Source organism: Diceros bicornis, chromosome 6 (assembly GCF_020826845.1).
Source record: "Diceros bicornis minor isolate mBicDic1 chromosome 6, mDicBic1.mat.cur, whole genome shotgun sequence".
NCBI classification, from domain to species: Eukaryota; Metazoa; Chordata; class Mammalia; order Perissodactyla; family Rhinocerotidae; genus Diceros; species Diceros bicornis.
In genome coordinates, this window is record NC_080745.1 from 92,334,961 (window position 1) to 92,347,073 (window position 12,113).

The 12,113-nt window shown below is 48.5% G+C and overlaps 1 protein-coding gene across 1 annotated transcript in view; it reads left to right on the top strand.

Annotated features, from left to right (window-relative positions):
• The first annotated feature begins 7,326 nt into the window (after positions 1-7,326).
• Positions 7,327-12,113, top strand: part of GLRX3 (glutaredoxin 3) — a 32,285-nt gene continuing 27,498 nt past the window's right edge. The window contains exon 1 of the mRNA XM_058544304.1: positions 7,327-7,436. Within this exon, the coding sequence (XP_058400287.1) occupies positions 7,348-7,436 (89 nt within the window). The 5' untranslated portion in view covers positions 7,327-7,347. The remainder of the gene's footprint in view (positions 7,437-12,113) is intronic.

A 12,113-nucleotide genomic window follows, 5' to 3' on the forward strand; every position in this document is an offset into this window, starting at 1 on the left:
GTTATTTTCTTACTTCAACACCTTCCTGAAGGTCCCACAGTTGACGGAGTAGGGGTACTGCAAGCATCGTGCATTCCTGCTGCGTCCTGCCCACTGGACTCCAGTGGGGTCCGTCGTGGTGGCCAACATTCACACAGCCCAGGCTGGACAACTCTGGAAGAAGTTCAAGAATACAGATTTCAGGTGATTAAAAAAAAAAAAAACTTTATGTTCCTTTGTCCTGTACCGGGGGAAAGTGTCACTGTTGGCTTTTAGAGGACAGAGGGAATGGGAAGGAAGCTGTTGTAGGTGTGGCAGACTTTTGAGGCATTTTGGCAAGCATAAGGCTATTGTGCTCATTGATTTGACTGAAGTGAAGTCAGTTAGCTTTCCAGATTGGGATGGAGTCCGCCAAGTGTTAAAGAACCAGTGATTGACTGTGTGCTTTGGCCATAGCTTGGTCCCCAGAACTATTAGCTGTGTATTGCTGAGCTGTGTCTTTAAGGTGTGTGTGTGTGTGTGTGTGTGTGTGTGTGTGTGTGTGTGTGTGTGTGTTTCTCAGTGTTCCCAGATCTCTGTACCCTGAATTCCTTCCACAGGTAGGAAGGGCCACCTCTGCTCGTGGTGGACACTCTGAGCCACTCCAGATGTCCACTCTGTGAGGTGACCTGAAGGTCCCACAGTTGACGGAGTAGGGGTGCTGCAAGCATCGTGCATTCCTGCTGCCTATGAAAGAATGCCAAGGTCAGTTGGACAGAGGGCCCAGATCGTGAGCTCAAACGAGGGGGCATGGGTCTGGAAGGGTCCTCCTTGAGATGTGAAATCTTGGAGCCACACAGCCTGAAGGTGCTTGCCTGGTTAGAACTCTTAGCTCTCTTAAGAATTACCTCTGATTTTACAAGCCATCTTGTTTATGACACCAAGGGAAGCTCATCTGTGCCTTTAGTTTCCCAGATTTGAAACAAGAATTACAGATAGGAGCAGAAAATTATCTCCAAATGGACTTGGAGAATAAATACACAGACACACATACAATACTGTTTATACGTAAAATGTTTGGCTCAGGAGAACAGGCAGCTGCACGTAAACATACACAGTGGTTATGTATGCTCGTGATCAATAAAGTCTCCTGAATCTGCATCTGGGGTGATCGCACCGGGAACTGGACCTTCAGGTAAACAAAGATACACGTGGAAGTGTGTGTGCAAGTGACACGTGCAGAACGCTCCCCCCCCCTCCCCCCACCCCTGCCAGCATGCTTTCGTCTGGACAGTGCAGACTGGGGACATTTTACAGGATCTCAAATACACAGCTGTGGAACAAGAAGGCGGGAGAAAGTGTTAAAAGTTGGCAGGTCAGGTTTTTGGTGGATCAGCAGAGCGTCTCCAGATATAGCATCAGTCTGTGTGAATTCTGAATTGTGGCCTCTCTAGGTTGAATAAAGAAACCGCTCAACAAAGGACGCTCCTTCTCCAGCCTGAAGAGGCGCTGATGCCACCTGCAGCCTGGAGACGGGCTCTACAACCCACACTGCCGCCCTGGCTGGTCCTGGGGGAAGAGACGAAGTTAGAATTTATGCAGGGGATGGAGAATGGACAGTCAACTCTCAAGATGAATTTTTTTTACAGATAAATTGTAAACAATTAAAAAAACGTGTTTAAAAATTATTTTGACTAAAGAGTTTTTGGAGATTGCAGCAATTGGATTAAGATTTGTGAACTACAATTCTTAGAAATACATTTCTTCTAGAGAGCACCTTAGGGATGTGGTCACATCTGTGTGAGCGTGTGTATAGCAACCCCAAAACATTCAACCCAGTGCTAGATTAGGTTAGTGGGTACACGCTTATCCACATAGTCTTATCTTCTTAGGGGAAACCAGATTACTGTGAAACTATCAGATAACATGCTCTTCTGAAAAGAAATGGAATGTATTTTTATTGGTGGAGCCAAGATGAAGTATGTCTTGAAATCTGTTTTACAAATAAACTTGCACATAAATTGTCCATTTGCTGCTTCGAAATCTTTTTTCACGTTTGAGGAGCTGTCAGAGGTCCCTAATAAACATGAGTCTTATTTAGTTTACTGGATATATAATTCTTCTTTTCTTTGAAAATAATTATTTTTCAAGCAAGTGCAGCAAAAATACAACCAATAAAAATATAGCTATGACAGCATAAACAACCTTTATAGCCAGCATATACATAGAGTTCTTCCAATAAACATGGTTCCTGATAAGGAAGGGAACAGAACATTGGCCGACTCCTGCCGAAATCAAGTGCCAGGCTCCTAAGGGTTGACAGAGGGAACCTCATAGCCAGTTCCCACCTCCCTATCCCAGACTCATCCTTGGCTATCAGGGTGACAATTGAAGCATCCCAACTGCCAGGGGGCCCTTGGGCTAAGGAGAAGAAGGGCTGGTTGCTTGGTTGGATGCAGTGTCTAGTTTATCGCAACGTGGTTTGGGAGAGACCCTTCCCAAGGCCCACTCTTGGGGCCACCGAAGCTGATGGACAGCAGGCTGAAATTCCCTGGAGGGCTCCGGAGAGGCAGGATACAGCCTCTCTACCTCTTGATTCCCCCATTCTTGGTCCAGGCTGGTGATCCCTTTGCAGGGGGCCATGCCAGGGTGGGTGGCAGGGCTGAGGCGTGGGGATGGGAGTCGACTTAGGAGGATCTGATCCAGGGATTCTGCTCTGGGCTTTGATCAACCTGGTCTTGACCCGACGGAGCTCCTGGGGAGACCCATTTGTTCAGGCCCTTCCCAGGCCTGCACCCAGCCATGATCCCTGGACCCCTGGCTACTGCCCGGGGCCACCAGTGCATGGACAGAGCCCGAGCCTGCAGTGTGGGGGCTCTGGGGTATCTCCAGTACTGTGCCCAGCTGTGGTCACTGCACCCCTGGCTACTGCCCGGGGCCACCAGTGTGTGGACAGAGCCCGAGCCTGCAGTGCGGAGTCTCTGGGAAGTCCTCAGTCCTGTGCCCAGCTGTGGTCACTGCGCCCGTGGCCACGGCCCCGGCCACCTGCGTAGACAGAGCTCGCAGCGCTGGGGCTCCAGGTGTTCCCAGCCGGGTGCGGACTCCTCGCAGGGAGCTCCGTGTTAGCAAGTTCCAGCAGACATGCGGGTGTTCATTTATGCTTTTTATAGTAGCTAGAGAAAATGTTATCGCAGCTTGAGAACAGAAATTAAAATATGTATCCTTCAGGTGCAAATCTACTGTACTTACAGTTTTACTGTTTCTCTGCAGGGGGGCTCCATCAATCTTGTAACAGTGAAATTCCTAAGGAAATTAATTCCCTCCGGTTGGGGTTATTCTCAACTGGTCTTTGGGGGCGGAGTAATTGGAATTTAAGAGTCTCTCTTAAAAGAAAGGAAACTGGCCATTTCACTTGAATAACAACATTTTTTAATGCCATACTTTGTCCATTAAAAATGCCTTCTCATTCTTTCCCTCCCAGTCCCCCTTGTGTCTCTCAGCTCCTCTTGGTGGGGTTTACAAAGACCCCGCCAGATGGGAATTCAATTCCTAGTCCTCGTTTATGCTCACCAAGTATCCTTTCACCCCGGGTTATTTGTGTGCACCTAGTACACAGCCCTGTGCCCTGCAATGGAGTAACACTGGGTTGGCCACAGGAATAAATGATGCATTATCAAAAGTGTATGGCCAAAATATTTCCTTGCTGGTTTAGGCGCAGTAAATGTTAGCTGTCATTACCTGGAAAAATAATTACACGTCAATCTCACACACACACACACGCACACCGCTCTTTAAAATTGGCTCACTTCACAGACATAGGGTGAAGTTCCTTTGCTGCCAGGAGGGGCCCCTGCAGTCCTGTCTGGGGCTTCGGTTCTCCAAGGCAGGACTTCAGCCCTGAGGACCCAGACCCAAGCTTCCTGATCCCCACGCTCCCGGCCTCTGAAGTGCATACAGCACCCTCGGGGAAACCTAACTGTCCCACCAGGCTGTGCTGCCGTCCTGGGAGAGCGGTTCTTGGTTCCTGACCAAGCAGGGCCTGGGAGCCCCGGAGAGGCCCTGCCCAGAGAGCACTTAAGATGAAGTGTCACTAGGTTCCCTAGGGGGAGTGCCCCTCCCAAGAGAGAATAGGACATGGCTAAAGGATGCTTCCACATGGAGTCAGCAGAATGTCAGTGCCTGGGATGAACTCACACTGGAGACATAGGCCAAAACCAGCCCCAACATCTTGCTGTTCTGTGTTTTTGAGCTTTCCAGCACTAACAGGGCATAAGGGAAAGCCAGGTGCAGAGTATTCTGTAACCGACAAACCAGCTTAATATGATAATGACGAGGTTTTCCCTCTGGACCTGAAAATGCTTAGAGACAGAGAGAGAGGACTGGGCTTTCCAGAGTGTCAACAGAGTGCGGGATGGGGTGCGGTGGTGGCGCATGAGAAGAGCTTGGGGCAGTGAAGGGAAGGCCTGGGGAGGGTCCTGGCGCTGCCCCTTCCCTGCTGTGGGTCTGGGCAGTTTCCTTGGCTACAAAGTGGCAGTTGGCAGTGACAGATTTTACATCATCAGCTCATGGAGCACTGAATGATAAATAGACATGTGGCTTGGGTTCAGGGCTGAGTGGAGTAGTCTTTGTTGCCCAAGTCAGAGCATTTTAAAGCTCAGAGGTCATCTACTGACCCTTAGGCCTGTTAATACCAATAGTGACAACTGCAATAGGGCAGAAGGCAGAATTGGAAATGTTATACGGGAGTTTTTGTAAATTTTTTTTTTTTTTTTAGTAGGAACATGCTCTGCAGCTGGTGTATGCTACTTTCAGCAAATTCCATTTAAATGAAATATTAGGATTTTTAAAACAGCCCCATTAGAGGGGTGATTACTGCTTTTTTGAAAAAGATTCACTATAGCACATTTCCCTAGTGCATCACAATTTCATTATTTTTTAAATTACAAAGCCGGTGCATGTTCTTTGAAAAAATACAAATGATGCTAAGAAGTGGATAATGGTAAAATGTGAAGATCCTCCCTTTAAAACTCCCTTGTTTTGACTCTTGGGGCTAAGCTCTCCTGACATTTTGGGGCACATCCTTCTGAAGACCTTTTTCTATGCTACATTCAGCTACATATAGTTATATATTTTATTTACATACAATTGTGTTTAAAAATGGCCATCGGAGTATACATCCTATTTTGCAACATGCTGTTTTCATCTCTGCTATTGCATTTTTTTCATAGTAATCGCTAGGTTTTATTAGCTTTTTTTTAAAAAAGATGATTCTGATGTTATTTTTATTCATTTATTTTTTTGCTGAGGAAGATTGGCCCTGAGCTAACATCTGTGCCCATCCTCCCCTATTTTATATGTGGGACGCTACCACAGCATGGCTTGATGAGCAGTGTGCAAGTCTGCACCCGGGATCTGAACCTATGAACCCTGGGCCACCAAAGCAGAGCACGAGAAGTCAACCACCACGCCACGGGGCCAGCCCCTACTAACTTTTTTTAAAAAAAAACCTAATCTTTTTACTTTAATTGTAGAGTCATATGCAGCTGTAAGAAACGATATAGAGAGATCCTGTGTACACTTCCCCAAAAGATAGCATTTTGCAAAACTGTAGTACAGTATCATAACCAGGATGCTGATGTTCATATGATCCATCCATCTTTTTCAGATTTCCTATTTTTTCTTACCCTCATCTGTGTGTGTGTATTTTATTCTACACAATTGTATCACATGTTTAGGTTTGCATATCTACCACCACAGTCAGGATACAAAACTGTTCCTCATTGCTTTCCTATTGCATTTTAAATAATGTAATTTACCATTTTCAGTAAAATCTCTCAGGGTGAACCATACATGTAACCTGGCTCCTAAAGGCCAATTTCAATCCCTAGAGCAGAGCTGCCCAAGAGAAAACACCAAGTGAGCCACAAGTGAAAGTCACCAATGTAATTCAAAATTTTCTAGTAACTGCGTTAAAAAGTGGTAAATTTATTTTTAATAATATATTTCACAGAACCCAATATATCCAAAGTATTATCATTATTATACAATCAATATAAAATTAATAAAATATATTTCATTTTTTTTGTACTAAGTCTTTGACACTCCATGAGCTCACTCTCCACCAGCTGCACGTGGTGAGCATGTACTGAGCACCTACTGTGTGCTCGGCTCTAATGTAGGCACTGGGAGAGAGACTCAGTTCTGGCCCTTGATGAGAACTGGGACTGGTGGAGGAGGCAGGCTCAGTTCTAATACGGTGGGCTGTGCACGTGGTAGAAGCAGCACAGGGTGCAGTGAACACTGAGGGAAGACTCTGGGGCCTGCCCTCAAAGACGGCGCCTAGCCCGAGAGCTGTCCGGGAGGAGCCCCACGTGTCTGGGTGGGAGGGTGACCTTCAGTGAGAAGGGAACTATAGGAGGAGCGGCGCTTTGGAGAGAAGGCCCGGGGTGGACCGGTGCCGTCCAACAGGAGACGCCCCCTCCCCAAAGCAGATGGATCCTGGGCCCTGGGGGCAGGGGAGGGCTCTCGGCTTGCGGTTGAGGGTTCCCTGGCAGTGGAAGAAATTAGGGGCATGGACAAGATTACCCAGGCGGCGGAGTGTGTGGGAGGCACGACAAGGCGGAGCGGAAAGTCGGGGAGAGGACACCACCTGGAGAGTCAACGTGAGGGGGATGCCAAGGGGAGCCAGGGACGGCCCCGAGGTTAGAGGGGCCCGAGAGAGAGGGGTGCGGGGGTCCTGGAAGCAGGGGCGAGATCCTGGAAAGGAGCGTGGGGGTCCGGGAGCTGGGCCTGTGGTTCTGGGAGGCGGCGCACCCGCCCGGGCCCTGCTGCTCCTAGGTCACCGTGGGTGATGGGTCCGCGCACGGGCTGAGCCCAGGGGTGGCACCGCCGGGGGCGCCTGCGGCCGGACACGCGGTGGCGGGGGTGCGTGGTCCTTCAGGACCGAGTTCGAAGCGCCCTGTCAGTGTTGACATTCGGAGACGGCGCAACCTCCCTTTCCCTGACCTCTCATTCCATCCCCGGCTTTGCATAATTCCATTTTAGATTAAAATTTCAGCTTGTTACATGGGCACACCTGACTTCACTTACACACGTCACCCACGCGCACACCCCTCTCCCGGCTGCTGGAGGAGCCGCGAGGAAGGCCCGGGGCCCCGGGAGGCAGGAGGCCCGACCGCCCGGATCTCCGAGGGCGGGACTCCCGACAGTCAGGATCCTCGGGGGTCAGGCGCTGCTGCGCCCCCAGGCGCGGCCGGAAGCCCCGCGCTCCGGCACTTCAGTCTCCGCGCGCGCAGGCCCCGGCGGGGCGGGGCGGGGCGTCCGCACGCAGCGTCCCGAGGCCCCGCCTCCGCCGCCCGCGCTCGATTGGTCGTGTCTGGCGGCGGCAGCATGGCGGCGGGGGCGGCTGAGGCGGCGGCGGCGGTGGTGGAGGTCGGCTCGGCCCGGCAGTTTGAGGAGCTGCTGCGCCTCAGAGCCAAGTAAGCCGGGCGGCGGGCGGCGGGGGCGAGGGCACGGGGCGGCGGGCGGCCCGGCTCGGCTGGGCCTGGGCGGAGCGGCCGGGGCAGCCCCGGACCCCCAGCTCCCGGCCCGGAAGAGGAGGGGGCCCGTCCCGACCCCCGGCCCGCCGGGCGCTCCAGGCCCGCGCCCCGATCCTGCCTGTCGCCTGGCGGCCTGGGCGCGGCGGCCGCGGTGACTCAGCCCGGCCGGAGGCGCGGAGACCCCGCCGCCGGTCCGCACCCGGCGGTTGGGGCAGGCCCGGCGGGGGCGGTCCTGCCGCCCTGGAGGGGGCGGGTGAGGCCTGTGGACACTCGGGCCGCGCTCGCGTCCCAAGCGCGCCCGCGGCTGCGGCCGGGGGTTTCCTGTCTCCCCAACCGGCTTCGCGGGCTGTCCCGGTGGCACCCGGCCTCTCGCTCTCGGACGACTTCAGAGGCCGGCAGGGGTGCGTAGAGCCCCTGTTGGGGGACAGATGGACATCCCGAGCCGTACAAACGCTCACAGTCAGCTCGCGGGCGCACGGGGGCTTCCTAGGGGTGGTACCACTTCCCCTTGTAGCGCCCTCCGGGGACCGGGTGGTTCTCGGCGGTCCTGCTGGTGGGTAAGATGCGAGCTCCGGCGTCGGGTTCCTGGGAGCCGGTCCCCAACTCAGCCGCCTGCTAGCCGTGGAACCGCTGGGCGGGTTTCGTTACCAGACCTGAGTTTCCTCCGCGGGAGATGGGTTGGAATCGTGCCCGCTTCGGGGCTGTGAGGATTAAATGAGAGGATGCACGTAACATAATGGCATGCCATGTCATAGCCTTGCATGCGGGAGCCCTGTGTTCAGTGGGGAGCAGAGGGCTTGCGTGGAGTTCACAGGCAATAAGTACTTGTTGACCTGAATGCAGTGGGATTGTGGATTAGAGGCGGGTAGTGCTCTGATTGGAAGAATGAGATGGAGAGTGCAGATGAGATGGGGAGGTGCTTTTGTTGAGAATGGGGTTAAGTTAACAGCTCTTGCAGCATTTCAGGTTTACTTGGAAAATTGTTTAAAAAAAAAAAAAAGCTAGGGGAGGTGGCCGGGAAATGACGTTTACTCATTGATGAAAGGCGGGTTCTGATTCATGCAACACGCCACAGATCGTAAAGCAGCACGGTTACGGAGTACTCCAGAGGTGGCCTCCTGAAATGAGCAGGGCTTGTGTGGACCTGCCCTTAATAAGTGTTTGAACTTAGTATCACTTGGAAGACTCTTTTGCTTTTTGTGTGTTTTCACATTTTTGTTTTTATGTTTCATTTTTTTAACATAAAAGTCTTTAAAAATAATACAACTGGTAAAAGCTTAAATGTGAATACCATTTGGGTGTTTTCTTGCCACTGGTCTGTACTTGAAAGGACCCAGAAAACAACATACCTTTTCCATAATGGTTAGTTTAAATGGGCACGTGGGAAATGACGCGTGGCATCTGGGGAAGGAATAAATCTCTGCTGCTTTTTGTGAAAATGGAAAAGTTTAACATTATTAAATAGTACTCTTCAATGTAATCAAAGTGTACTTTCCAAATCATCACTTCTCAATTAAAAAATTTTGTATGAGTTGAAATTTTTTTTTTGCTTCAGTCATCTAATCAGTTTGTTACTGAAACCTCAGTTGGTCTATACAATGGGGATTAATACCCATTTGCAGAGTAATTAAGGTTTTGCCCATTTATAAAATATTAAACAGAGTCTAGTATATGATAGTGTTTAATAAATGGTAGCTGGTGTTACCTGCGGATGAATAACCGTAGGAGCAGAAGACCCTTAATAGAGAGACAACCATTTATTGAGCACTGATTGTTTTATTGATGAAGAACTGAAGCTCATTACATTGTTTAAAATCACATTAGTCAGGATTTGACCCTGGTCTTTCTCTAAAAGTTTTCCTTAAACAATGCACCCTGCATGTTGGGCTATCCACAAAGGTGGAGAGAATCCTGTCACATATAATCCAGGAGGGGATGACAGCATTTATGTTTGCTTCACGTTTATGTTCTTATGATATTACGTATCCTGTACTTAATTGAAAAGTGGAAGTTAAGCATCTAAATTTGAGAATAGTGTGGATAATTTAAAATAACAATTAACATTGTTAATTAATATCATTCTTTAATGTTTTCAAAGTGCTTTTATATTCTTGTTTGATCTTCCCAACATCCCAGGGTGTTAGTTATTGTTATTTTACAAATGTGGAAGTTAAGAGAAGTTAAATTACTCTTCAAAGCCACATTAGTAGTAATGGAATTTAAGTTGTGTGTGTCCTTTTCTGTTTTACGTATGTTGGCTCTTACTGTTAAACAGTTTGGTAACCTATTTTAATTTTTTAAAAACTGTAATCATATTGTGAGCATTTTCTCATGCCATTAAAAATTACTTGAAATATGATTTTTAATGGTGTTATAATATTTTATTGCTTGACCATTAAAAAACTATATTGTTGAACAATAGATTTTTACAGTTATTTTCTATGTAAAATAATGGGAAAGTATTCATATACATAAATCTTTGTCTTTTTAATTACTTCCTTAGGGTAGGTACTTAAGGTGTGTAAGAAATTTGTGAAAGGTTCCTATTTATTTATTTATTTATTTTTGGTGAGGAAGATTAGCCCTGAGCTAACATCTGTTGCCAGTCAGTCCTCTTTTTGCTGAGGAAAGTTGGCCCTGAGCTAACATCCGTTCGCATCTTCCTCTACTTTATAGGTGGGACGCCACCACAGCATGGCTTGGTAAGCAGTGCCTAGGTCTGCGCCTGGGATCCGAACTCTTGAACCCCGGGCTGCCGAAGTGGAGCATGCAAACTCAACCACTCTGCCACCAGGCCGGCGCCTCCAATTTAATTTTTACCAGCAGAATATGAAAGTGCTTGTCTGACTCATCCTTTTTATCATTGAATATTATGATTTTAAAAATATTTTTTCAATCTGGTAAAAAGTGGTATCCCAATTTTTAAAAAATTGAAATTGAGGTGTTAACTTACATCTGTAATAAAATGCACAGCTCTTAATTGTTAGGTGTGATGAATTTTGGCAGTTGTGTACACACAAGTAACCATCATTCAAAAGAAGAATATAGACCCCCAGGATGTTCTTAGCCCCTTTCCAGTAATCCTCGCCGCTAATCTGCTTTTGTTGCTGTGGATCCGTTTTGCCTGTTCTTGGACATTATGTGAAAGGAGTCACAGAGCTCCTGTTCTTTTATGTCTGGCTTCTTTTGCTCAGTATGTTTTTGAGATTCATCCATGTATCTATAGTTGGTTCCTTTTTATTGCTGAGTGGTATTCCATTGTATGAATACACAACAGTTTTTCCAATTTGTGGACATTTGGGTTATTTCCAGATTTTGGCTACTGTGTCTGAGGCTGCTGTGAAGAGTCTTGCACAGGTTACTTTTTCCTTCTCACCATCCCTTAGGCCTTCCTCTGCATCCTCTGCAGAGGCTCTGCGAGGTCAGGCTGAAGTAGGCAGAGGCTCATGTGGAAGGGTTTTGAGGTGCAGGTAGATCTCTTCTGGCCTGCATTCTACTGGCCAGAACTCAGTTCCAGGGCCCTAGACAGCTGCAAGGAAGACTGAGGAATGTAGTGTAGCTGTGTGCCCAGGAGGAGAAGGAAACAGTGCTTGGTGAAACACACCTGAACAGAATATTCTCTGCCATAGACGCTGAGGCCCACCTCTCACACACTGAAGCTTCCCTGTTCTGCTGGATACAAATTATAACCCATTGATTGGGGGCCCTACCATGTGTCCTTCCCGCCTTAGGTTGGTCTTCCTTAGAGCCTCCTGCTTTTGTCTTGTGTCCCCCTGGGCAGCTCTCCCTTCTTCCTCATTCCTGTCTATGACCCCTGTCCTCCATTTTCCTTTGTGTCAGAAATGACCTTGCTTCCTACCTGGGAAAACAGGAGTTCCAGAAGCATCTCCCCAGCTCTCCTCCTACTTGCCCCTCCTCCGACACCTACACATTTATTTGTAGCTTTACCCATTCTTGATTTCTTCACTCCTGATCCAGAGGACACTGTCCCTCTTTGCTAGGTGAATTCTTCTCTGCTTCAGATTTCCCCATTGAGACCTTGCATCCTTGGTTGTCTCTCGTGTCTTCAACCTCTCCTTCTCCACTGCCCTCTCACAAAATAAACTATGATTTTCTTGTATTTAAAGATTTTCTTGTATTAAGAAAAAAGAGCCCATCCCTTGATCCTGTCTTTGCCTCTGCCTAGTTTTCTCTCTGTTTACTGCTGAATCTCTCTCTTTTTTTTTTTGCTGAGGAAGATTCACCCTGAGCTAACATCTGTGCCAGTCTTCCTCTATTGTTTAGTATGTGGGCCACCAACACAGCATGGCCATGAACAGATCGGTGTAGGTCCGTGCTTGGACCGCTGAAACAGAGCCCTCTGTTTACAGCTGAATCTCTTAAAGAGTAGCTTTCCAGCAGTCTCTACTTCCTCATCTTCAGTTCAGTCCTCCACTGGCTGCAATCTGACTTGTGCTTCTACCATCCACTGGAATTGCTCTCATCATTTCTAGTTGCCCTTTCCTGCTGCATTAGATGATTGTTACTCCTTCCTTCTTGAGTTTTGTGAGACTCTTTAACCTTACTGTACCTGTTAGTCCCTTCTCTGGTCTGCTGCCTGGGCTCCTTTTCTTCCAT